The 27406-nt window shown below is 48.6% G+C and overlaps 1 protein-coding gene across 3 annotated transcripts in view; it reads right to left on the reverse strand.

The window, feature by feature from the left end:
- Positions 1-27406, reverse strand: part of Snx29 (sorting nexin 29) — a 386740-nt gene that overhangs the window by 92205 nt on the left and 267129 nt on the right. For all 3 annotated transcript variants that reach the window (XM_051167340.1, XM_051167339.1, XM_051167341.1), the window contains one exon: positions 19099-19215. In XM_051167340.1, the coding sequence (XP_051023297.1) occupies positions 19099-19215 (117 nt within the window). The remainder of the gene's footprint in view (positions 1-19098; positions 19216-27406) is intronic.

Consider the following 27406-nt stretch of genomic DNA (forward strand, 5'->3'; position numbering starts at 1 on the left):
AGACCACCCTCAGAAGAAAGGTTCCCTGTGAGATCCCTTCTGTCCCTGGTACAGCCCCAAGAAGCTGCCATGAGGTTCCGTGGAGACCGCTGCTGTTCAGGGTCTGGCCTTCCTCCTTCTGGTCCGTGTCTGATGCCATCAGAGCTTAGGTTTGCTACCCCTGGTACTCTGAGCTTCCTCACGCATTCTTAAAATCTCTCTGCCATGTGGCTGCTTGCTGTCATATTTTTCTCCATTTTCCTCCAATGTGTAGACGGCATAGAGTCCATATGCTTACAGACAGCAATATAGAAACCAGAATGTTAAACACACAGGCAGGCTTCGCTCCTTAACAGAAGGAGTGTGTATGCCTGTTTCCACCCAGCAGGCTGGGGATGGTGTTAATAGCGTGGTGATCAGGTTTCACTGAGGCCCTTCCTAAGCTTTGTTATGATAATTGTCATGAGGAAACCTTTTTTTTGTACTGTGTTTAAATATGTAAAATATGTAAAAAAAGTATACTGCTCTTGGCCAGACTCCAGAGGTTTGAATCCATTTGGTCATGCTGAGCCAGGTGGGTTTCCTTCTTGCCTTGCTATGGCTCATTCCTCTGCCAGCAATGTGGCTTCCAGGGGCCCAGCAGTATAGGAAGCGCCAAGATGGCTTGCTTTTGATACCACTCTTACATTCTTTTATGAAGCTAAGAACCTCAAAAGGGAACCCCAATTTCCCCGGTATCGTGTAGAAGATTTCCAATAAAACGTTTTACTTTTTAAAAAAATTTTAATAAGAGAAAATGAACCCTTCAACGTGATAATCCTCCTGTCTCAGACTCCTAAATTACAGGCATTTACCACCATGCCCAGCTTGGTTATGCTGCTTAAGCCATTACCTTCTTGGGTGGTTTGACACATAGTAACACAAAAACAGTCCAAGGAAATATGACAAGCAAGTAAGTACCAGTAGAAGGATTTGAGCCACTTTACACCACAAAGGTCTGTTGCCCCCTACAACACACTCCTCACTGCTCACACTAGTCCTCTCAAGCACCTCTGACAGAGACACGTCTGAGAGGATTCTTCACTCTACAACACATCTTCGCTGAACATCAGCATGCACTACATGCTCCACGGCTACCCTCTACCCCGCACCTGCTCCACGGCTACCCTCTACCCCGCACCTGCTCCACGGCTACCCCCTACCCCGCACCTGCTCCACGGCTACCCTCTACCCCGCACCTGCTCCACGGCTACCCTCTACCCCGCACCTGCTCCACGGCTACCCTCTACCCCGCACCTGCTCCACGGCTACCCTCTACCCCGCACCTGCTCCACTGCTACCCTCTACCCCGCACCTGCTCCACGGCTACCCTCTACCCCGCACCTGCTCCACTGCTACCCTCTACCCCGCACCTGCTCCACTGCTACCCTCTACCCTGCACCTGCTCCACTGCTACCCTCTACCCCGCACCTGCTCCACTGCTACCCTCTACCCCGCACCTGGTCTGGAGTGCCATCATTCCACACTGGTTTTCTATGACATCTCCTACCCCCTAGCCCCCCCACACTGCCACCTTGGTGAGTGCAAACAGCAGTCTCTGCAGTTCCCACTCCCCAAATCTACTATTCAGCACCCTGGTCTAGCACCTGGCACACCACAGGTACTGACTAAATGAATGAATCATGTTATATGTTATATTTCCACTCTGAAATGTCAAGCAAGTTTTAAACTGCTTTGCAGCAATTCAAAAGCTTCATGTGTGGTCAGGATACATTAGTTTGAGAACAAAACAAAACCAAAGAAAAAGCATTTTATTTGCCTTTTAATTTCAAAGCTTTCAGATTCACTGCTGAAAAGAAAAAGCAAGAAGGAAAACATGACAGCCACAGTGAACATTTGTCCTGGCCATGAAATGGCCCAGTAATCTGCATGTGCCAGAGCCACTCTCTCGCGCATCTGTTTTCAAATAGCCTTTCCATAAACAATTAGCTCTCATTTTTCTCAGCCAAAAATGAGAACTATTTTTCAACCCACTGATACTCCTGCTTTCTCTCCTCATTTTAAAACGAGGAGCCAAGTGTGAAGGGCATAGCTCTCATCTCACACCTGGGGTGGCCAGGCTGGCAGAGGTTGGTCTGCAGAAAGGATCATGGTGTTGACCAGCGTTCTCACTACCATGAGGAGGACTCAAAGGGATCTGGACCTCATTCAAGGCTCCGTGCTTGTCTGTCTACTAATTTGCCTGGTTTGCAAATATGCAATTACAGGCATCAGATGCTTGTGGCTTTCAAAATATTCAAGTCCGAAGATTCAGGGGCTGGCAACTAAGAGCCTTTTTAATCTATCCTCCACATAGCCTGCAAAACTTCTATGGCTTCATTTTTGATGGATCACATTCCCTCATAAGATTATGAGTGTTTCAGGGACAATATTCCCAGAGCCAAGAGGCATTAGGCATATGTGAGATTGCTCATGAATGTTCACACTGCATGGACAAAGGAGTAGACGTCCAAGTGGACAGACGGATGAATGGGTGGCCGGAGGAGGGAACATATGTAAATGATCCAGTTTACTTAGAGTAGGCACCAGCTTCTTCCTGTTCAGTTAAGATGCTTAGACAGCATATGCATGAAGCCAAATACACAAAGACATACTGCAGCACCACGCATGGAAACAGGGGCCCAGGAGGAAGTCATGAATAGTTACGTAAACACACAGGCACAGTCAGACCACACAGCCACCAGGCAGACTGGGACCCTCCTTCTCTGCTAAGGACAGAACACCAAAGCCAAGGCCTGGCACAAAGCAGGTGGCAGGGAAGGGGATGCTCAGGAAGGAGGGAGCGAACACTGTGCGCTGGTGCACTTGGATTGAACATTTTGGGAGGAAGGACACTGGAAACGAAGATCAGAAGAAATAGCTTTTCATTCTGTAAAACATGGTTCCTTGAAATTTTTACTATGTGCAATGCAAGTTGCTAACTTTCTCAATGTAAGTCTAATAATCATTCAATTTTATATACATATAGAAAAAGAAGAGAATGCTGGCCTCTGGGAGGGGAGCAGAGAGAGAGCAGAAGGAGGAACGGAGAGGCACTCTGGGGTGAGCTAAAGTTCAACGTGAACCTTGGGAAGAAATGTGTGATAATGTCTGCAATTTTTAAAAACTGAATAAAAAACACAAATGAAGGTGAATGGATGAATAATGGGAAATACATGGATAACTGGTGACTAGGTGGGTGGATGAGCAATGAGGGATGGATGGATGGATGGATAAATGATGGGCAGCTGATAGATAAATAATAGAGATGGGTGGATAAGTGATGGGTGAGTAGATGGGTACCACATGATGGGTGTATAAATGATAGGTCGTGGATGGGTGGGTAATAGAGATGGGTGGATAGATGGATAATGAATGATGGACAGGTAATGATGGATGATGGAGAAAGAGACAAGTCACAAAGTGGGTACAGAAAGATGTTAGTGACAGGACTTTAGCAGTGAATAATACACCAGTATTTGCTGAAAAAAAAATCTTTTATATAACTCTTTTTTCATACAAAATGTTTGAAAACTTTTATTTACTTGGGCTAGAAGAATAGCTAAGCAGTGTTTCTATTCTCTATAATAGAGCATGGAGCCATAAAAAAGTAAGAGAGAAAGTGTTTTTGAGGTGGCTTATCAATAAAGCTTTTGTGTAGTTTTTCTACGTTCTGCGACATTTGTGATATATATTAGCTCTCTGGGATAATATATTTTGATTTCTTTCCTCATCTAAATAAGTCTGGTTTTGGCTTCACTTTGATGAAGACTAGCTATGACTCCGCTTACAGCCTTCTACAAGCTACAACCTTTCCTCCTGGAAAGCAGAGGGACCGACTGTGCTGTGGAGGGCTGGTGTGGGTGTTGGGAGAGTTGCCTGCTGAGAGCCTGGCAGAGCTGGTCTCAGCAAGAGGCTTTCCAGTGCCAGCAGCTCAGGGGTGAACAGTAGCCTGTGGCACCGCCTTTGGAAACCCAGCTGAGGACCCAGAGGTCTGGCTTCTGCATCCCTTGCACCTTTTGAAAGCCAGCAACATTATCGCAAACCCACACACTCTCCTTTTATGTATATTTATCCCCAAAATTTATATCAAGTCTGATCCGGAGTCAGATCCTCTGTAAGGGCAGGCTCACGTAACCCATCCACACCACACATGACAAGCCATGATGTCAGAGCACAAGGCCACGCAGCAGCCGGGAGGGGCAGAGGATAAATGCAGAGAGGGGGTAGGCTGAAGAGAGGGAAGATAGCTTGGTCTGCCTGCCTTGTCCTCACAGTGGCAGACCTCTGAAGAACTTGTGCCCACATTACAGCAAGAAACGAAGCAGGCGGGCCAGCAGCGGGTGTCTTCTGTGTGCTGAGCTAGTCCGTCAGTGCCTCTGCCTATCTTCCTCTGCAGAGTGCTAAGGATGGCCATAAGAAAGCACAAGAGGAAGGGAGAAAGGCGGAACCTCATGCTCAAGTGGACACCAAGACACAGTGATAGCTGCCAGCAGATGATGCTCTGCAAGTGCCCTTCTATCCTCCTCCTTGGGACACTTATTTTTAATGGAATCAAGAGTGGCGGCCAAGGAGATTTCTAACTTCAGTCTGATGGTTTGTATTATGTATGATATATTCTAAATGATTTTTTCTGTAATAGCAGCTACAGGGTTGCCCCTCCCCCAAAGAATACATCTACATCAGAAACTTCGTAAGTTACCAATGTGACCTTACGTGCAGATGTAACAAATAAAGTCACTTGCCAGGAAAAAAAAAATGGCCTAATTTTCGATCTCTTTTGTCAATAAACAGCAAGTGAGTTCTGCTAAAGGTGGCATGCATGGTGATGTTTAACAGTCTTTTCCTAATTACACCTCCCCAGGTATGACACACTCCCACTTTAAACCCCGTAATTGTTATACAAGGTGTTTTTTGGAGACAAGTCAAAGCAGCAAGAAGGTGCTCTGCCAGGCAGCCACCCATCCCCTCTCTTGTCTGCCAGTCTGAGCAACAGCAGGCACTGTCATTTTGCTATTCGGAGCTTCCATATTTCCTGAGGAGAGGAAGGTGCAGGAGGAGAAAGAGGCAGGCCATGCTGGCTGCTGCTTATCATCCACCTGTTTCCTGGGGGAAGCCATGCCACTGGCTGACTTAACCCATGAATGGACACCAACTACCTCAAGCCAACTGGTATGACCTGCCCTAGCCATAGAGATGGGTTCTAGATGGCGCAATGAACTAAGCCAACTCTGCCACAGTGGTCCCAGGGCCTCTGTTCACGAGCCTAGGCTGGGATTAATTCTCTCTTGATGATGCACTGGGCTTTCCCTGCAGTTGCTACTGTTTACACAATGGATAAGACCGTTGTGACACGGGACAATAAGGACAGGATGATGGATGGACACAAACTCCAGGTTGCACTTATCTAAGTACCAGGGCTGGCTGTGCTGAAGCCCCTGAGGCTGCTTTCCCTGGGTCTTTCTCTGGAGGCATCCTAAGTGATACGGACACTGCAGACCCAGAAATCCCTCCCAGCTTCCACATGCTATTTTATTTTAGTCTGTAAGTCTTCATAACAAGGCTAAGGCCTGAAAATGAAAACCCAAAGGACGCAGTACAACCCTCCTTCTGAGGGAGAACTCTTTCAACACAGACCACAATTGGCCTGAATGCTGACTATACTTCCAAGCGCAGGATCAACTATGCAGGCAACTGAGAGCCTCGGCTCATGTGCACAGCACAAGCAGGTCAAGAAAATACAGTTGCTGTCAATCACAGCCCAAAACGAGCCCTAATTCCCCACTGTGCATCATTGCCACTGCCACCAGCACCAATGCCCCGGAACCAAGTGCCGTGCATGCCAGCTAACTGGGTTCTTCCACCACCCTCTTGGGAAGCGCAGGCCACTTCTCCTTAGTAACTCTGCCTTCTCTTCTAAGACTCCCCACAGTCAGATGTGCTGGGCTTGCTTTGTTAATGATATAAGAGAGATGATGCATGTCATTTCTGGGTGGAGGTTTTCGGACAGTATGGCTTATCTCTTGTTTCTAAGGAGGATGAACAGCACAGAGCAGTGGCCCTGCTACCCATGAAGGACATGCAATATGAGGGAGACAGAAACAGCAGTCTCCGATTCATGACATGTTGGGAGTGTTTGTTACTATAATACAGCACAGCCATCCCTGACTAACAAATTAGATGGTATTTATAGATGTGACAACTGAGTCTGAGAAAAATAAAGTATGGCTCATATATTCAGCCATGCTACTCATGCTAAAGAACAGAGAAACTCCAGCCATCGCCCTTCAGAGTCTGAGGGCCCAGAATCTTCCTCCATGCCAGCTAATGCAAGGCTTCCAGGGACAGCCTTGCTGTGTGGTCCTGATGGGCTAGCTCAGAGGCAGACCCTTCCCTCTCCACAAGCTTCTTTATTGAGCCCTTTCTCTGAATGTTACTGATGGACAACTTCATAACCACATTGGAAACAGTTTCAATTTAGGTATCAAAAAACTCAAGGGTGGGTGATACTTGCTGCAATAGCTGGTGCCTTACATCAGGCTGGAATCAATACTGAATTCAGTGAGCACGTTCTGGGCATCCAGAGTGAGGATGCTTGGTGAGAAGTGGGAACTAACAGTCACTTGTTCAATAAATATTTAATAGCCCACAGCAGGTGCCGGGAGCTCGGCCAAGTAGAGAAGAGACAGATAAACAACTCTGTGCTGAGGGATGGTAAATGTCAGGGAGAGAACGCAGTATGAGAGCACAGGCATGCACTCAGGGCTGTGATCAAGCCAGATTTCACCTCCCACATGGCTGATGTGAAGGCGTCATCTGTAAACCTGAACCTAACACAACTCTCCCTGGTGAGTGGTACCAGTCTTATCTAAAGATGAGGATAACTCTGAAAAACCAAGAGACCCATTGGTTCCCACACTTATTAGTTAGCAAATGGGGGCACGTACCTCACCTGGGCCTTCGTGTCCTCTAAATGGAAGTGGCAATGTCTATCTCACTGAGCTAATACATTACAGCACTTGGAATGGGTCATGGGACACAAAAAGTGCTCAATAGAAGCTGCCCTTTATTGCAGGCAGGAGTGTTGTCATCATTCTCACTTTTAAGGGTTTCTTTACCTCCAGGAAAGCCAAGAGTTACCCATAAGGCCAGTGAATGTTAGAAGACACCATGTTGGAACAAAGGCAGTACACAGTAGCACCAGCATGGCAGTACGGTCTGTCTCAGGGGATGGATGTTCAGAAAACACAGAAAAGGATCCCGTACATATTCACAAATGGAGACGGGGAGTCTCAGAACAACCTGTCCAGCTAAAAATAGCAAGTGTATCTTATATGCATACACATTTAAGTCTATGGAATGTCTATCTATTAAAGATATCCAGAAAGATATACACCCAAGCTCCCACAGCAAGGTCACTGGGAGAGAGGAATCTATATTCTGTCCTGTGAATAACGTGTGTGTCATTGAAATTCTTTCAAATATATTTTTTTATATTGTGCTATTTGGAAAAAAACTGAAAGTGTTTTAAAAGATAAAGGGTTGAAAAGTAAAACTTTGCAAACAAGAACAAGAGCAGGTGGTAAAGGAAGGCTTGGAAAGAGACCAGAGGCCGGCAAGGGTCAGTCCTGCCTTGGCAGCTGCCAGATTAATTTGGAAACAAACCTAGCACAATGTTTCCTACAGTAACCAACTGTCTTTCTGCATAAAAGTATACATGATGCATCACGGCTCCAAACAATTTCCTTTCACATTCCAAAAGTAATCAAGTCTCCAGAAAAAAAAAATGATAGAGTGTAAGTACTATTATCACACTCTTTATGACTATAACTTTCCACCTTTAAGTATTCATAAAACGCTTTCAATAAAGTTTAACATTTTAAAAAGCCAATTAGCCCAGGTTTTCTGACCAAACCTATAACTCCAGTTACCTAGGAAGCTGAGATGAGGTGATCACAGGTTCAAGGCTACCCTGGGCTACAAGTGAGCTCAAAGCAAGCTAAGCAACATTGTGAGATCCTGTCTCAAAATGAAGTGTAGGAAAGAGGGCTGCAAATACAGCTTAGTAAGAATGCTCCCCTTTCACCAGGCAGGGTGTACTCGCCTTTAATCCCAGCACTCAGGAGGCAGAGGCCAGCCAATTGAAGTGAGTTTGAGGCCAGCCTGATCTACAAAGCCAGTCCAGGACAGCCAAGGATATACAGAGAAATCCTGTCTCGGGGTGGGGGTGGGGGTGTAAGAATGCTCCCTTTTCATTTCTCTGGGTTCAATCCTGTCACAAACACACACACACACACACACACACACACACACACACACACACACACACACACACACACATCAATAAGTGAATACCTGTACCCTATGAGAGCAGAGGCAGCAAGCTTGGCTCTTATGGGATGGGATAGCAACTTGCACTGGGGCAGTATACTCATGCTGGTAACAACAGTGATATTCCTGAACAGCAGGAATGAAGAAAGACATTTTATCAGGGGGGAAAAAACATAGAAATAGGAAGCTGGGATCTTTTTAAGTTTGTCAAAATCCCTGAACAAGAAAGCTCTCCAGTGCTTAGCTAGCAATATTTTATTTTATTTTTTAGTATCTTAGAGTGTTCCATTCAGGCTCTGGGAAACAAAATCATCTTGGTCAGACACCTATGAAGCCGTTAACAAACCTTGCAGGGCAATGGCTACAGTCACCACACACTGGCGGTAGACAGTATGGAGATGGCAGTACTAAGAAGAGGACACTTTCTGGAAAAAGCACATGCAGGGGACCAAGAGTTTAGCCTTCTGCACCTAAATCAAGGATCCCTTTAGCAAGGTGCATGTGTTCTCAGCTGGTCACTTAACCGTCTTGCCCCCAAGAGGCCAGAGGAATTGTACTCCGTGCAACACAAAGCAGAACTGGGCTGAGACTTGACAGAAGACTATGCATGCTCACACTGGGGAGGAGAGAAAGCTCTCAGAATGACCCACGGGTCACAGGACGCTGGCCAATCTGCTCACTTCTCTGCCGAGCAAGCCTAAGCTAACGAAGGCTCTTGGAAGTGAGAAAGGCAAGGGGGGGCGGGGGTTAGTTCTTTAAGAGAGTTAAAAAGAAAAAACAGAGAGAGTTTTAAAAAGTGTACAATGTCCTGGTGGCTCAACTAACACAGAGGAAGGCATGAGGAAAGTAGACATAATGTACTTAAAGGGGTCGCACAAGTATAGCCATGCAGAGGAAAAGCAAGGCAAAATCAGGGAGAAGATGACAGCATGTCTTGGTCAGAAAGATGGTTGAGGCAGAGCAGCCAAGCGTAGGAGATACCACACTTCAGGATGACAAAGGTCAAGGGTAAACCCACCGTCTGGACTCCTAGAAGAGAGGTAATCCCAGGCCAGCCCCATGGGAGTGCCATGGCCTTAGTTTCGGGACCTCTTCTCTACATTACCACCATGCTGAGAAACCTCTGTGCCTGCAACACACATTGGTCTGGGGCACAGCGTCCCGGGTGCTGTGATCACAGCAATATCTAGTTGTGGGGAGGTGAAGATGCAGTCTGAGTGAGTGCGCATGGAAGGCAGTGAGATCGGAGTGGATGTAAGCACATCAAAGCAGGTCTTGCTTCCACCACTAACAAGGGCTAGCGTCTCTGAATGTCGTCTCTGCACCTGGGTCACATGGAACCCAAGGGAGAGAGAGTGAGTACTTCTCAGACAGGCCTATGAGGGTAAATAAATGAAAAACCAGGGACCAGTGAATCCCAAAAGCATTTTGGCTACAGTTCTCTCGCTGCTACGTGGGTGTTATGCACTGAACTGACCCATGCACATGTGAACCTTTGCTGGGCAGACATAGGGGGAAACAAGATCAGGAAAGGCCTAACAATAATCCTTGCTGATGTTTCTCAGGATCAGTGGCAGGACTGCTCTCAGGCTGGGCTGGGCTGGCCTGTGTCCATGCCAAACATCAGTCCAATCAAAGCAGACAGACGCACGTCAGACAGCACATATTCTGGAGTTAGCCCCCCCCCCCCCCCAGGGCACAGGTTGTATCCCAGGTCTGTGTGCCTCACACTCTATGCAAAGCAGCTGCTTGAAACACGAGTGACTGACAGAAGCATAAACCAGGTTGTTACAGAGTGTAGAGGCAATCACAGTGGAAGTGCATTTTCAAGGTTGTGTACCCACAAGTCTCAGGTGGTGAGGGTCACGCACCTCCCGCAGCTCACAGCAGCAAGTAGCTCCAGAAGCAAGAGGCCAGCACAGGCTTCAGGAAAGGAAGGCCTGAGCCAGGACGAGCCTGGTCCAGGGCATATTGGTGCACATTCCAAAGCCATGGCACCACTGGGGCAGCTGTCCATCAACAGAAAACAAACTGTACCCACGAAGGGGCTTCTATCCCTCACATGGAGAAATTTAGAGAGGGTCCTGCAAGCATTTTCCAGATAGTTTTGCGTTGAAAACTAACATTTCTGTGTTAGGCTCCTACGTGGGATACTTTCAGTGACAGCACTGTTCCAGATTATCTGCACGACAGCACACAGCTAAAACACATGTGCCACACACAGAATTCAAAAGACTCTACAACCTGGATGTGCAGTTCAGAGCTGCGAGGGCACCACAGATAATTTGCCGACTGCCACCAAGTCAAAAAGTCAAGTTTCTTATTAAGCCTCTGTCCTTAAATGGTATCAGCCCCAACATGAGGTCAGTCCCTCTGAGATCTTAAAGATGCAGAGACAGGCCCATGCCAATGTGACCCTTGCTACAACCTGGGGGATGGGCCCGCCCGTCCGTCTCCTCTCTGAGCTTTATTAATCTCTCGAATCAGCTAGGACAGCTCAACAGCAGAGGGAGGATGTCCTGTGCAAACCCTGGGCTGCTCACAGGAGGCATTGTCAAAGTCTGTTATCTGGCAGTACAGGAAGCCACTTTTCTGGACAACGGAAGGCCCTGGTTGGTGGTGTTGCCATAGCTACCATAGTCGTGTGGTCAATTCATATGACACAGGCTCCAGGCTCTGAGGAGAGACTTCATAAAAGCTCTCAGCCCACGAGGGAAGAAGATGGAGACATGAAGTGATAGGCTTAACAGAGGCTGAGGAAACCACACCCTCATCACGGGGACGCCCCCCCCAACCAACCACATTACATCACACACACACACACACACACACACACACACACACACACACACACCATATAATATACCACACATATATCACACACACACAGACACACTACACACCACACATACATGCACACACACCACCTACCACACACACACTATATCACATACACACACATACTACACATACACACCATACAATATACCACACATACACACTACACTACACACACCCACACCACAAACACACCACATACCACACCGTACAATACACATACATATATCACACAGCACGCACATACCATGTACACACACCACAGAAATCTCACATATGAAGGGGAAGGATGTATGGATTTGCTGTTAAGCAGAAACTACTGCTAACCACAGAGCCTTGTGAAAGTTCATTCATCAAGAGACAATAGAGGAGGAGGATGGAGAGGGAAGGGGCATAGGGGACTCTTGCCCAGGGGAGACACAGATGGCAGAGCCAATGAGAGGTGAACATGGAGAGCAACACACACAGGAAGTGCAGGACAGAAAGAATCAGAGAGATGGCAACAAAGGGCCAGACATGGGGGAGGGGGAGAGAAGTCAGGGTACAGAGGAAGGGGGAGAACAGCACACGCAACGCAGAAGCAACAGGGAGGGAGGGTGGAGATTGTGAAGGAGGGGAGGGGAGAAGAGGGGAGGGGAGAGGGGAGGGGAGATAAAAGCAGAATGAGCTCAATGACCATGCCACTGCCAGGCTGGGTCAGTGGGGCCCAAGGGCCTAGAGAATCAGTGGGACACAGGGGGCCAGAGGCCTGGGAATGACCCCAGTCATGTGGGGTCACACCTGTGCTCTCACAAGTCTCCGGCCAGGCCGTGCTGGAGGCACAGTGGCCTCTGATGAGCCCGCGGGGAATGTGTCAGAATGAGCACCATGCCTATGGGACCTTCCCCACTGCCTTTCCCAGAAATCAGTTGTGAGGCCCTTCCGAGAAACTGTCCCCGGAGACAGGGAACTTCTGGGAATGCTGTGTGTCACCAAGCCTGTGGGAGCACCTCCGGGAGGTCCTGAAGCAAAGACAACGACTGCGCTGCCTCGTGCCCACACAAGCTTCTTCCTCCAGAGTCCGCCTTACACAGTCACTGTTCTGCCCTTAGGAATGTCTCCAGGTTGATGTGTCCAAAGAGCCCCTTCCGCCTCCAAGGCGAAGCAATCAGTGTGATCAAAAGCAGCAACCGAAGCTTAGCATGTTTTAAAGTAAAAACTAAATATGCAACAGCACCAAGAACAACGACAAAGCCCCTTTGAATGCACAGCGCCATAAAGAAGGAAGGCCAGAAGAGTGCTCAGTACACAAAGTGGCCTTCGAGAGCCTCACCTCAGAGGCCGTGGATATCTACACCATGCACAGTGCTGTGTCCAGGACACGGCGCCTCAGAAGCCACAGTGCTTGGGAGCAGGAACTAAAGCGTGTGACCTGAAGAGGAAGGGGAAACGACGTGATACCGGGATCTAAGAGTCGTGGGTTTGCACCTGCTGCCCTGGTCAGGGAGGAGAGATTCTAAGGAGTGCCCTTGCCTTCCCCTATCTGGCTCTCTTCCTGCTCACAGAGTAAGTGCGTTCAACAGGTGAGTGGGAGTGGGGCTAAGGCTGAAAGAAAGACAGAGACTAAGGAACAGACATAGGGATGAGGAGCTCTGAACCACAGGGGTGAACAGGAAGGACCTCAGATCCCACAAAACTCAAGACACCACAGGGGTGGACAGGAAGGACCTCAGATCCCACAGAACTCAAGACACCACAGGGGTGGACAGGAAGGACCTTAGATCCCACAGAACTCAAGACACTACAGGGGTGGACAGGAAGGACCTTAGATCCCACAGAACTCAAGACACCACAGGAGTGGACAGGAAGGACCTTAGATCCCACAGAACTCAAGACACCACAGGGGTGGACAGGAAGGACCTTAGATCCCACAGAACTCAAGACACCACAGGGGTGAACAGGAAGGACCTTAGATCCCACAGAACTCAAGACACCACAGGGGTGGACAGGAAGGACCTTAGATCCCACAGAACTCAAGACACCACAGGAGTGGACAGGAAGGACCTTAGATCCCACAAAACTCAAGACTTTTTTCTTTCAAAATGGTGCACCTTTAAGCCCCAGCACTCCTGAAACCAAACCTGACTAAGAAACTGTCACCATAACATTAGAGTCAACAGAAGCACCTAGAACCTAGGTCCCCTTCCCCACAGGCGCTCGCCTCACAGCCAAGTCACAAGTGTTCTAGCTGGAAATATGATGGCCAAGGGTGCTGGTTAGGTTTAACTGTCAATTTGGCACATCTAGAATAACTTGGAAAGCCAGTCTCCTCCTTCCCTCCCCACTTCTCCCTCTCTACTCCTGCTTCTCTCCTGGCCAGGTCCAGTCTGCTGGCCATGAGAGTTGCCACCTTTTCTCTATGCTCTGGCTGTTCTCTCTCATATTTACAATAAAAACCATCCCTTTTAACCATAACACAGAGGGGTCATGTCATCAGTTTATACAGAAACACACCAGCATTTATGGAGCCCTCACACTGTGACTTTTAACTATTCTCCCAGGGTGTAATCCTGGGAAAGCCATGAGGAGCAAGCCAGTAAGCAGCACCCTCCATGGCCTCTCATCGGCTCCTGCCTCCAGGTTCCTGCCTTGGCTTTCTTCAGTGGACTATGACTTGAGATATGTGAGCCAAGTTGTCATGATGCTCCATCACAGCAATATTTACTCTAAGACAATTCACCCACAAGTGCCAAATCCCTTCTTCAAATGAGTAGCTTATCTTCAAAATGTGTAATATTGTTCAACAATACCCATGGGAGGGATCTGAGGCACACATCCTATCTTTTTCTTAATTATGACCTGGTCTATGTGGCTGTCTTCTGCTTTATAAGGATGCAGTGATGATGACCAGGACCATGCACTGAGCAGCCATCACATGGTGAGTGCTGATCTAGAAAGAGGCCCTGGGCCATGTTTCCAGTTGGCAGAAGTGGAAACGGGCTCCAACCACAGCAGAATCCTGACACATGAGAAGTCTGAAGGACTGGAGGGAGTCCCACCAAGGTGACAGATGACAAGAGAGGCTAAGAGCCTTGACACGAACTAGAAACACCTCCTTCCTTCTGCCTGCCATGTGCTCTGCTGAGGTGACCAGGACAGTCTTGAGGCAATAATGACAATGTCAAGAGCTCCCCCACTTAGCCCTGCCACAATTCCACAGCCACCTCCTCCCAGCAGACTTCAGGCTCTGGACTACCATTGTGCTCATTCCTGTCTGCTGGCCACTGTTAGCCTGGACAGTACTCAGGTCTTAGCGAGAAGCACAGTATGGGCAGAGAAATAGGCTCATGTGTTATGGGGCTCAGAAAAAGCCTGGATACCAACAGTGATGTTCACTCATTCATTTAACTATCTGACCTACACTAGCCATGTACTTACTTTGGGGGACCAATCAACAATCCCGCTAAGGAGATACGGGGGAGGGGGGGGTGATCTGCCTGTGCCTGAGCATCTGGGGAGTTCCCTGAGGAAGTAACAGAGAGATAGGGTAAAGTCCGGGCCCAGATGGTCTTCTAGTCAGAGATGACAGTAGAAGCAAGGGCTGGGGTCTGAGAAGAAGGGCTTTAGATACATGACAGAAGCACAGCGGTCCCAAGCCCTCTGCATGGAGGTGATGCAGTCATGGTAGAGGGTGGTTTCCTATGGCACACTCAGCAGATTGCTGGAACCTACTGTATCCTGGCCTTTTGCAAGGTGATGGTCCCTAGGTTTTCTAGAACTGTCCTGCAGTGGGTAGAGCAGACACACCTCAACAATCCTGCATGGCAAGAGTTCTGGGCCTGCTCAAGCTAACCAGCCACCAAACAACCTTTCCATCCAAATGCAGGATTTTAGAAGACTGTCCGTCTACCACTGCTGCAAAAGCAAAAAGGAGAAACTTCAAAATCCTCAGCAGGGCTCTGGCCAGCTAGATTATGGGGCTGGCCACCCTAGGGAGCATAAGTCTGTCCTTAAATAGATCAGTGTGTAAAGCCAGATGAAAACATCTCTCAGGTGCTTTGTGACATGGGGGAGAAGTAATATATAGCCAATGCAGCAGACGCCGGTTGCTTCAATGTGCAAGTGTGTGCAGGAGGCTTGGAAAGGTAAAGCCAACCGGGAAGTTTTCCTGCCCATGGGGCAGAAAATGAGGGTGCCATGGAGAGGAGAGGGTCTGGGGAGGAGAGGGTCTGGGGAGGAGAGGGTCTGGGGAGCCTCTTTTCTCTTAACACCCATTCCAATTCCTTTTAAAGTGTGGGACTGTGTGTGCACACATAGGTGTGTGTACATGTGCAATGCATGTTCACGTTTGTATGCGTGTGGAGATCAGAAGTCAATGTCAAATATTTTCCTCAGTTCCTTATTAATTTAAACCTGGAACTTACTGGCTGGGCAGTGAGCTCCTGGGGTCCGCCTGTCTCCATCCCCAGAGCTAAGATTCCAGACACAAGGTGCCCAATCAGCTCTTTATGTGGGTGCCAGAGATCTGACCCCTGGTCCCCCTGCTTATATATCAAGCGCTTTACTGACTGAGCCAACTCCTAACCCGTTAGCTGCTTCAGTTTGTAAATGCGATGGCTTGGCTGTGAAACAGCCTCCTAAGCCCATGTGTGGAAGCATTTGGTCCCTGGCCGTTTGCAGAGGCTGTGGGACTAGATGGCATCGAGCGGGAGGAAGTAGGACCCTGGGTGGGAGAGGGAGCTTGAGGTGCACATCCCAGCCTCTCTCCTTCCTGGCTATCCATGCCACATAACCAAGCACCTCAAGCTCATACTACCATGGCCATGAGCCTCTCCTGTGCCACCATGAAGGACCATATCCCCTTAAATTGTGAGCCCCAATAAATCTTCCATCCTTTCAGTCAATTCATCCAGGTTATTAGAATTATTTCTTTTAATTTATGTGTATGAGTGTTTTGCCTATGTGCATGTCTGTGCACTATGAGCATGCCTGGTGCCCTCAAGGTCAAAAGGCATCAGATTCCCTGGAGAAGGAGGAAAAGATGTCTGTAAAGCACCATGTGGATGTGGGGAACAAAATCTGGGTCCTCCGCAAGAGCAACAAGTGCTCTTAGCCACTGAACAATCTGCCTAGCCCAGTTTAACAAAGTATGAGAAAACTAACTCTTATCAAAAAACATGGTTTGTTTTGAAGAATCCAAAAAGGTTGGCATTTTTAACTGTTAAAGAAAATCCCTTTAATCCCAGCACTCGAGAGGCAGAGGCAGGCAGATCGCTGTGAGTTCGAGGCCAGCCTGGTCTACAAAGTGAGTCCAGGATGGCCAAGGCTACACAGAGAAACCCTGTCTTGAAAAACCAAAAATAAATAAATAAATAAATAAAACTAGACTTAGCCCTGCCACTCCTCACTGAGAAACAGTGGGTAGGTGACTTCACTTCTAGGCCTGTTTCATCTTCTGTTTATGAGGGTCACAGCTGGTAACACCCTGTTAGGCAGAGTGGAGCTATAACAACAAACTCATGCTTACAGGCAGCACATTATGCTTGGGCAGTAACAGCCACTCAGTCACTGCCAGGCACTCAGACCAGCAGTCCACAATCTACACAGGTGGGGCTCACTGTCTTCAGCCTTCACAGTAAGAAAGGGGCACTGAAGTTGCTCTCAGTCAAAGCATCCAGAGCGGCATCATAAAGTATGCCACCCAGTTAAAACTGGGCCTATGCTAAAAAAAAAAAAAAAAAAAAAAAAGGGCCACTGCTCACTTCCTGTCTGCCCATGGTCCCCTCGTCAGGCAGCCCTGCAAGGCTGGAACACTCAAAGCTAGACATGGAAACAGGAGCATCATGAGGACCTGCCCTATTCATGGGAGACAGAGGTTAGCACTTGGACATCTAGACTCACCACCCACTGTCCCTTCTCATTGATGGGGCTACACAGGCATCAAGAGGATGAGGCACTGACCTGATGGAGACATGTGGTAACTGGCCTAGGGATAACAACAGACAGATGTTGCCATCATGAAGAGACAGTTGTGGGACAGCTGAGAAGAAACAGTCCAACCAGAGTTACGTCATCAGTGAAGCGAAGCCAATTCCACACATCTAGACCCAATGCCAGCTTAAGGAAACCAAAGAAGGAGGAGCATGTGAGACACCACTACCCAGAGACACCATTGAGGAAACTAGTGCAAAACTCCAATGACCTAGTGTTGTCCATAAACCAACTCCAGGGAAAGACAGAGACCAGGGAGGATCCAAAGACAAAGTGTAAGAGAAAAGTCAAATTCCCAAAGGCAGGATGGCAGATAGAGAAGGCTGAGGAAGGAAGGAAGGGAGGGAGGGAGGGAGAGAGGGAGAAAGGAAGGAGGGAGGGAGGAGGGAGAGAGGGAAGGAGGGAGGGAGGAGGGAGGGAAGGACAGAGGGAGGAAGGAAGGATGAGTATTTTATCTCGGGTGGGGAGAGTGGCCAGTCTTCAGAGAAGAACAGCTGAGGTGGCTGCACAACACAGGAAGGTACACTACTGAGCTGTCTGCCTAAATGTTCCCAATGACTTAGGCACATTTACCAGCAATTTCAAATTATGAGAAAGAAACTTAAGAGGCAATCAATGAATTATAATGTGAGAGCCTCATGTAGAGCCCAAATTTAAAAACCTATTTAAAACAAATTAGTTGGCCATTTGAATACTGATACACGCTGCTATACAAGTAGTGGACGTAAAGGGTAAGGATGGCATAGCATTTACATTTTCTTGTTTTTTTAAAGATTTTTTTTCTTCCCTGAGACAGGACTTCTCTGTGTAGCCTTGGATGTCCTGGACTCGCTTTGTAGCCAGGCTGGCTTCGAACTCAGAGATCCGCCTGCCTCTGACTCTCTGAGTGCTGGGATTAAAGGCGTGCAGCATCACGCTGGCTCCTTTAAGGTTTTTTAATTCTTCTGTCATATATTACATCCTACTGCAGCTCCCCCCTCCCCTCCCCAGTCTTTCCTCCCACCTCCCCTGTCCCCCAGATCTACTTTCTTCTGTTTCTCCTCAGAAAAGAGCAGGCCTCCCAGAAACACCAACCAAATGCTATACACAAACTAGAATAACATTATCTTATTTTCAGACATATGTACACATTAAGATGACCAGAGACAAAATTCTGCTTAGTATTTGACTCAAATAACACAGAAGAGGGAGACAGGAAGTGTTATTGTTGAAATAAAGCTGTCCTCAGCTGGTGAGAGCTGCCCGTGGTGGTAGATAATTGAGAGAGCACACTACTTCTGCCAGCCCTTGGAACTTGGTGTTTTGTGAGCCAAGTTTTTAAGTAAACATGCGGCTGTGGTGGGCATGCATGAAAGAGCCAGCATCCCAGCTTGCCATAGTGCAGTACAAGAAACCAAGTAAATGTGTGAGGAGGTGAAATCACTACCCTCTATGCAATGAAAAGCAGGAATCCCAGAATTCACACGTCATCCCCGCAATACACTATTACATGACCAAATATGTCAATAGAGAAGAGGAAAAGCCCTATAACTCAGCGAATATGGGGCGCGCCTCAAACCAAACTATAGAGGGGGGAAAAGCAGCTAAAAGATCCACATCGCAGACTACGTGGGTACAAGTTAAGAACACAAAGGCAAGCGTGTCTGCTGAATGTGGGCATCTGTCCATGCAGCAGAGCACAGACACATGCAGCAAGGCTCTGAGCCAGTTCAGACCACAGCACGGGGGCGAAGAACATGTAATGTGGCTGCAGTGCCCAACAAAAGTGGACATGGAGAAGCTGCACGGTGGAACGAGGTGTGCACTCTTTCAGGTCCTGCACTTTTCTAGGTCACTGACACGATCAGGGATGACCTAGCCCAGAAGTGGGGCTGTGGGTAGCAGAAGCCTGGTGCACCCACAGGGAGACCGAGCACCTGTTTGCTGGTGGGGAGCACTCACCGGGCCTCGGAGGTCGATCAGCTCCTGCCTCATCTGGGACACCAGGGCTTCCTTGGCCACCAGGGCCCGGTGTAGACGCTCGTTGAACTCAATCAGCTCCCCATGCATCTCGGCCACCTGGAACAGACAAGCGCGACACTGTCAGCCTCAGGAACAACCCTTGCCCATGCTGAACCCTGCTCCCGGCAGTCTCCTTCCTGCCAGAGACCATGGCCCTGTGCGCCCAACAGCATGCAACCTTGTCTGAGGTGGTAAGTTTGGCAGTTTATAGTCAGAAGATGACAGTGTTGGACAAACCTTAACACTACTTCTAGAGGGGCAGTTTTGTTTTGTCGTCTGAGTTATGCTTGTCCAGCACGCTCCTGCTGGAGCTGAAGGTGTAGCTCAGCGGTACGGTGACTACCTATCATGCATGAGATCTGGGTTCAACACTTAGCAGTGCAAAAGTAAACAAACCAATAATCATGATGATGCCTCAGCTAGTGGTACAGTTCCATCCATTGAGTCCTTGGGTTCGAATGAGAAAATGGAAGCAAGCTCTCTCTAAACCATGGTAGCCCACCCCTCAGCAGTGCCACTGCTTTAGTCACCACTGACTCCACACCAGAATAAATCGCTCCCATGCTCTCTGTGAGCTTCATGATAAAAGCTCTGAGGGGTATGTAGACTGATCCCACCTTTCAGAGAGAGCTCTGAACTCAGGAGCTGCAAGAGCCCGCTCTAGGCTGTGTAGGTGATGGACGGCAGAGCCCTGGCTGGGTGCTAGCACCCTGCAACTGCAGCAGCCCCACACATAGCTGCCCCAGCCTGCGGTGAACCACAGAAGCTTCCAAACTCAATTGCCCAGCATTATTTGCTGATTCCAAAGAAACAAGCATAGAGGTGCTATAACACAGCTTGTAACCAGTGCAAGACTGCTCAAGTATGATTTATGCAATTCAGCCAACTGTGGGGGGCACTCTAAAATGCTGCCCCTGACCCCCGCAGGGAGACCCTGTGCAAGGAGCTTTACTTAGCCTGGCCAATGCCTCCTAACAGACTCCTCCCACACCCTGAACTCACAGAGCCTTTACTACATATGGGGATACGTGTAGTAACATCAGACTATTTGTCACAAGCATTTAACTTGATATGTAAACTAAGCTATCAGAGGAGGGAGGAGCATAGGCAGGGAATCACCGGCCTAAATCCCACCTCAAGAAGCAAAAAGGAGTAACTTTCTTTATTACAAAGACAACATGTGCAAAAAGAAAGACACCAGTATACTGAAATCCAGGGAGGATTTCTTCCTGTTCTTTCTACTTTCTTCATGTACGTTCTTAGTAATTAATGAGCATTCTCCCACTAATCAGAAGGAAAGGAAGTATTAATAGGCCATTTAAAGACTTGGGATGCCAATACACACTACCACACAGTCAGTAAGCCAGCCAGGCACCATCCTTCTTCTTGAGTGATCCACGACAGGATTCATTTTCAGTATGATGTGTGTGTGTGTGTGTGTGTGTGTGTGTGTGTGTGTGTGTGTGTGTGCGTGCGTGCGTGTGTTTATTGACTCTGACAATTCTGTACATATAACACAGAACACATTCTGTTCACTTGATGCTTCTATCTGTTTGCTCTGTGGATTCCATTTTTTATGGTATCCATGGTCCCCAACATGCCAACCTCACCAAGAATATGAAACACTAAGTGAAAATGACACCAAAGAGTCCTTAAAACAATGTGGGGATGGATAAGTCACACACATCACATCACCAATAATGCCTGCAGGTCCTCCCAGAGCTTTATCAGGACAAGCTGCTGCATTACTGCTGAGGGGCCTGCTAATGTGCTCCCACGAAATGCAAGCTTCAAACAGGTGTCACTGTCTCTTCCTAGCATGGAGCGGGCCTTTGTTGGGTTTTTCCATAAATGTTTACAAAACCAAACCACCCAAGGCTCCAGTGTGTTCACTGTGGGCTGTCAAAGCCTAGCTCCCTTTGGCAGCCACAACAGTGGTTTTGACTATATCAGACAAAGCTTGCTCTTCAGTGGGAATGGCAGGGTGAGAAGCTGATGGAACTGAAGACACAAGACCTGATTGGAATAACTTCACCACTCCGCTTTGATGTTCATTGTTCCAAGGCTGGTCTGTGAGTGCAAGCTCCCTGTCTCAGATAAACAGCTTACAACTTACATAGGCCACATGAGCTGACTTCTTCTCATATAACTATTCACAAGCCCAAATATGACGAGGAGCAACTTGAGGACTTGGAGAACCTCAGTGGGGGAAATGTGAGTCACAAACAGATCCCACTGTCACAGAACTAAAGCATCCCATGAGCCCACCATATCTACCATAGCACAGTGGAACTCCAAGACTGGGGTTGAGAGAACAGATGCTCTCCAACCTACTCCCCTCAGACAACACAGTGTTCTTCCATAGTCACATGTGAGGGGCAGGGTAAATGCCCAGGAAGTGAGAGTCAAGAGACATGGAGAAGAGGTCAGAGAGGAAAGCCTTGAGAAGTCAGATGGAAAAATGCCACAGACAAAATTGGAACAGCAAGCAGTCTGGAGGCCCACTATCCCTCAAAGCAAGCCGCCATGCTGTTAACCACCTGCTGCCATGGCAAGAAGTAGGAAGGCAGGAGGGACACATGTCTCCTTTGATGCTGGGTCAGATGAATCCTGACTGTAGTCAGGAGGAAAGGGGAGAGCTTGGAAGATGCACTTTCAGAGCTTCAGGAAGCTGAGTGTTTCCTTCAAGTTGGAGCATGAAGGACAGTGATCTTCAAATACAACAGGGCTAGACGGGAGCTTTTAAATCTGTGAGGACCCCAGAGTTACCATAATTACCTGTCAAATCACAAAAGGATTATGATTGTAAAAAAGCCTCTGGCATTTCCTTTTATACTAGAATGTTCTCTATCTCATCACATTCAAATTAACCACGCCTTGCCCTCCAAGTAACAAAATGAGGCTTCTTGGTTAAGACCAAGACAGGCCCCAAATTTCAGTAGCAACTGAAGCTCTTCTAGTGGCAAGCAGGGCCATGTGCTCAGATGCCTCAGGAGCTGTCTAGGAGGTGAAATCCACATGCTGTCTTCTGGTCTGTCTGCAGTAGCTGTTGGCAGAGCTCTTCTCTGCAAACCCTGCATGGCACCTGGCTAGTTAAAACAGCCAGCAGCAGCTGCTCCGGCAGGTCTATAGGTGTGGCCACTAGAGGCTTTAGGGATCTAGTGCCCCTTCCTGTGGGACATACAACCACTCCTCACAGAAAAGGACACTGTAGGGGGATACAGTGTCACGGTCAGAAGAGGTGAGGCAGAGATTTGAACCCATGCTTCGGTGGCCTTCGCACAAATCTCTGCGCAAATATTTGAAGCCTAGTAGGACGCCGACCTCTTCTGTGGTAAGGTATGCAGGTTTGTCCTTCATGGTATAGACTAATAGTCCATGATCAAGCTGATCACAATTACTTGATAGGTTCCGTTCTGAAAAATGCAGATTTACCCCTCCTGAAATCCCAACTGAAAAAGGAGGGGCCTGGTATGAGCTAAAGAGTTTACCTGACAGATGCCTCTAAGACAGGTGTCAATTATTCTCACTCCCCTGTCTGAAGTGCTGCCACCAGGTCCCCAGTCCTGACCCTCGCTCTTCATGCACAGCCTCATGAAAAGGTGATGAACAGCCTCTCTTGTCAACCTACAGGACATCTGTTCATGATGCTGTGCGAAGTCCAAAGATCCAAAATCAACATTAAAAGAGCAGTTATTGGTGACAATTTCCTCGTGGTTTCTGAAAAACTGATTAAGAGAAAGAAAGCAAAACCAGCCCGAAACTAGAGGCCCCTGCTGAGTTGAGGGCCGTTGCCTCAAGAGAAAGGAGGAGGCTCCGTGCAGCTGCATGGGTCTGCACTATCTTCAGACTGCTAGGACAGCTCTCAGCATCACAGATTCAACGGCCATCTAGGTCCATCTGCCCCCTCCCTGGCTGTGACCCTGTGCAGCTTACTGCACATCCTTGCTGGGGTACAGAAGAAACAACACCAGAAATTTCCAAAGGTTTGGAAGGTAGTAGTCAGTTAATGTCCCCAAAGGCTACCCTTGGGGGCACTTCATAGATGCTGGTAGCTGTGGCCCATCAGACAGGTGTTCATCAGTGCTCCCTAGCGGTACCCTGGTCTGCAGGACCAACGTCCTCAACCTCTCTCAGGTCTGTTCCTCTCCTCCACCCACTGCCAGGCTGTGCCTCTCCCTGGACAAGCACTTAGCACGCCCTAACCCCAAGCCTCCAGCTGATGCATGGTGCTTAAATGGAGCCTGAGGGACGGTCTATATGTATTCCTGCAGTGAATGAGTCGTTAGAATGAGTTAAATGCCACAAGTGGGCCTGTCAGAAGGAGAGTAGATGAGCCAGTTAAAGGACTGAGCCTAGCTGAGACACATGCCCAGGCAGCATTTGCTATCGATGGCAGCCTTGCCTTCTTCCATCCTCTTCCTCCTCCCCCTCCTCCTCCTTCTCCTCCTCCTCCTGAGCCACCTGCTACTCAGGCTGGAAAAGGCTTTCTGTGCTAGGGAGGAGGCAAGGGCCTGCAGAGCTGCCAGCCATCCCAGGGTCCTTAGAAATCAATAGCTTCTCTCTGTAAGCAAGCCTAGAGGGCTGGCAGGGCTTTTGAAGGAGAGACCAGACAAGGCTTTTAAAGCAATTCTTGACCTGTTTTCACAGGCATGGCTGAACTGATGTTTTATGTTTGTAATGGGTTCTAACTGTGTGGCGCCAGGTAAACTGTGTGCTGAATTAACAGAAGGGTCCTCCCTTCCCCTCCACTGGCCCTCCATAACTGTTCCAGTAAGAATACACTTCACATGGGCTTAGGGTCATCAGAGGCAATCACAAGGAAGGTCAGAGGGGCTGGGCGACCTCTGCGCCCTGTATCAGGACTGTGAACAGTCCAGGAGGCCACTGTCTACTGGCGTGCATGATGGCCGGCTACCTAGCACAGTGTGCTACCCCTGTATGGAAGCCTTGTGTGAAAAGAAGAGCATGGGTCTTAGTGTCCACTACTGCAGCAATGCAAGTGCGAGTACAGACCTCACTTCTCTGTTGTGTAAAACAGGAGCAGACTAGTGCCTAGTGTAATGTCTGAAGCCTCAGAACCCAGGCCCCGGGGACTGCCACACAACCATGTCTTATTTGCACGCCATAGCCCTTGTTAAGCCTGCCATGTTTGACATAGAGTAAGTGCTACAAGCCCAGCAGCTGCTATTACTCAGGGGTCAGGGATGTTATTAGGGAGAGGGAGGATGGATGGATGGATGGATGGATGGATGGATGGATGGATGGATAGATGCACAAAGCACAAAGGGAAATAAACTACATTTTGAGTAGAGCTTCGCTAAGTAGGGAGATGCACAGATGAGTATCAGGGATACAGCCACTCATCTGGTTGGCAGCAACCCTCCCTTCCTCTACTTGCCTCTTCAGTCTTCTGCATCAGCCTAAAAATAAGTTAACAGGAAACTACTGAAGGTTTCCTGAAGTTTGAGTATGCACCGAATAATGCAGCGTCCCTCTGTATACCTGGTTCTCAGAGCTGCTCAGCCCTAGTCTCCTCCCCATCCCCACCACTGTCACTCTGAAGCAGACTGCTGATGCTCTCATCATATTTGATGCAGTCTACAGGCTTTAGGCTAAGAGGGAACTTGAGCATCCAGTGTGTGCTTTAGGAAGCGGCCATGCTATCCTCTCTTTTGGCATCTACATTCTAGCTTTGACCCCATCCAACAGGTGTGGAAACAAGTTTACAAAGGCAGGAGACAGTCAGAACTAGTGACTCAGGAGTGCGTGCACAGCCAGCCCTGCGCCTCTTCTCATCCACTGCCTTGCTCTGTGATACCCAATGTATTTGCTGCTCCATTCTGAAACCATCTCCACATTCACTTATTCAGCCATGAACTCATTCAACAAACAACAACTAAGCCAACGTATGCTAATCTGGTTCTGGATGTTAGTGGCTCAGAACCTGACTCAGAGCGTTAGCGTGCAGTGTGGCCAAGGGCACAGCACCAGGGCTGAGGTCTCTGGAGGTGTGCAAGAGAGGCATTCACTTAATATGGGGAAGGGTCCCGGGGACATGACAATAAGCTGAGGAGGCCTGAGGACAGGACAAGGGCTTCCCTATAAAGATAGGTCCAACCCCAGGCCATGCCTCCTACCCACTCTCATCACAGGAGACATGGGCTCCAGCCTGCTGATCAGGCTTGAAGCCAGATGAGAGATGACTTCTGAGAAGCCACCTGGGGCAGTGTGTCCACTCTGGGATTGCCAATTACTATTCTAAGGAATCAGCTATCTGGTCCAGCATGTTATATAAGATCACATGCTCCTGGGTTCTGAGTCTTCTCTTGAAAATATTTCACCTCGAGTGCTGCTTACACATTAATTTTGCAAGACACTGAAAAGCTCGGGCTCTTTATGAAAAGAAGCAAACTTTAAAATCATGAGCCTCTTTGTCATATTTGACTGTCTTTAAGAAGTCAGGAGAGGCCAGTGTGCATTTTAAATCTTATTCTTTTGGAAAGAATACACAGAGACCTAGTGAATATTTTAACCACGGCTCAATAAATTAGGTCTAAGTTTCAAAGGAGAAACAGTAAATGAAAAACATTAACTTTTATGAACATCAAGACTGCTTTTCTCCCCTGAGAGTCCCTTTCTCATACCAAACAGTGCTCATGTAAATGTGAGATGAGCCCACTAAGGAGAACAAAGCCTCACCCCTGCAGGGGGATAGGGCAGGTTTATTTGTATAAGTTATAAGCTATGGTCACAAACACCTGTACACAGGAGGAGCAGCAGGCAGTGGTGGTGTACAGCAAATGCAAGTGCAGGCAGAAGCAATAAACAGCACACTCAAGTGCAGACAGCGGCGGTGCACAGCACACTCAAGTGCAGGCAAGGCCAGTGCACAGCACACTCAAGTGCAGGCAGAAGCAGTGCACAGCACATCCAAGTGCAGACAACAGTGGTGCACAGCACATCCAAGTGCAGACAACAGTGGTGCACAGCACATCCAAGTGCAGGCAGCAGTGGTGCACAGCACATCCAAGTGCAGGCAGCAGCGGTGCACAGCACATCCAAGTGCAGGCAGCGGCGGTGCACAGCACATCCAAGTGCAGACAACAGCGGTGCACAGCACATCCAAGTGCAGGCAGCAGCGGTGCACAGCACATCCAAGTGCAGGCAGCAGCGGTGCACAGCACATCCAAGTGCAGGCAGCAGCGGTGCACAGCACATCCAAGTGCAGGCAGCAGCGGTGCACAGCACATCCAAGTGCAGGCAGCAGCGGTGCACAGCACATCCAAGTGCAGACAGCGGCGGTGCACAGCACATCCAAGTGCAGGCAGCAGCGGTGCACAGCACATCCAACTGCAGACAACAGCGGTGCACAGCACATCCAAGTACAGGCAGTGGCAGTGGACAGCACATCCAAGTGCAGAGAGCAGCAAGGGACACTGCTTCGAAGGGTTAGCACAGAGCTGGATGAGCTCATCTGGCAACCACATGCTGTGTGACCACTGTGTGCCTCAATCTCTACATCTACCTAATGGTACCATGTGCCAGTTACATGACAGCATTAAGTGAGCTTATAGTACCAGAAACAAGAGCACAGTTTTCCACTTTACAGCCACATCTCTCACAGTTTGACCTCTATGGTCATCACATTAGAAAGGCAAGATGGGGTATTTTACAAACAGCCAACATGGCATTTAATGCAGATGCCTAGGTTTGAATCTGGGGCCAGTGCTGCAGAACCAGATCCCAGAGCACACCATTGCCAACAAAGATCCAGATCCCGGAGCACACCATTGCCAACAAAGATCCAGATCCCAAGCACACCACTGCCAACAAAGATCCAGATCCCAAGCACACCACTGCCAACAAAGATCCAGATCCCGGAGCACACCATTGCCAACAAAGATCCAGATCCCGGAGCACACCATTGCCAACAAAGATCCAGATCCCGGAGCACACCACTGCCAACAAAGATCCAGATCCCGGAGCACACCACTGCCAACAAAGATCCAGATCCCGAGCACACCACTGCCAACAAAGATCCAGATCCCGAGCACACCACTGCCAACAAAGATCCAGATCCCGGAGCACACCACTGCCAACAAAGATCCAGATCCCGGAGCACACCATTGCCAACAAAGATCCAGATCCCGAGCACACCACTGCCACTGAAGATGAAAATCTGACGCACGGCTGTGATCAAAGATGGCGGCAGCCACCCAGCCACAGGACCTAGGAGCAGCTGCTT

The sequence above is a fragment of the Acomys russatus genome, chromosome 25 (assembly GCF_903995435.1).
Source record: "Acomys russatus chromosome 25, mAcoRus1.1, whole genome shotgun sequence".
NCBI lineage: Eukaryota > Metazoa > Chordata > Mammalia > Rodentia > Muridae > Acomys > Acomys russatus.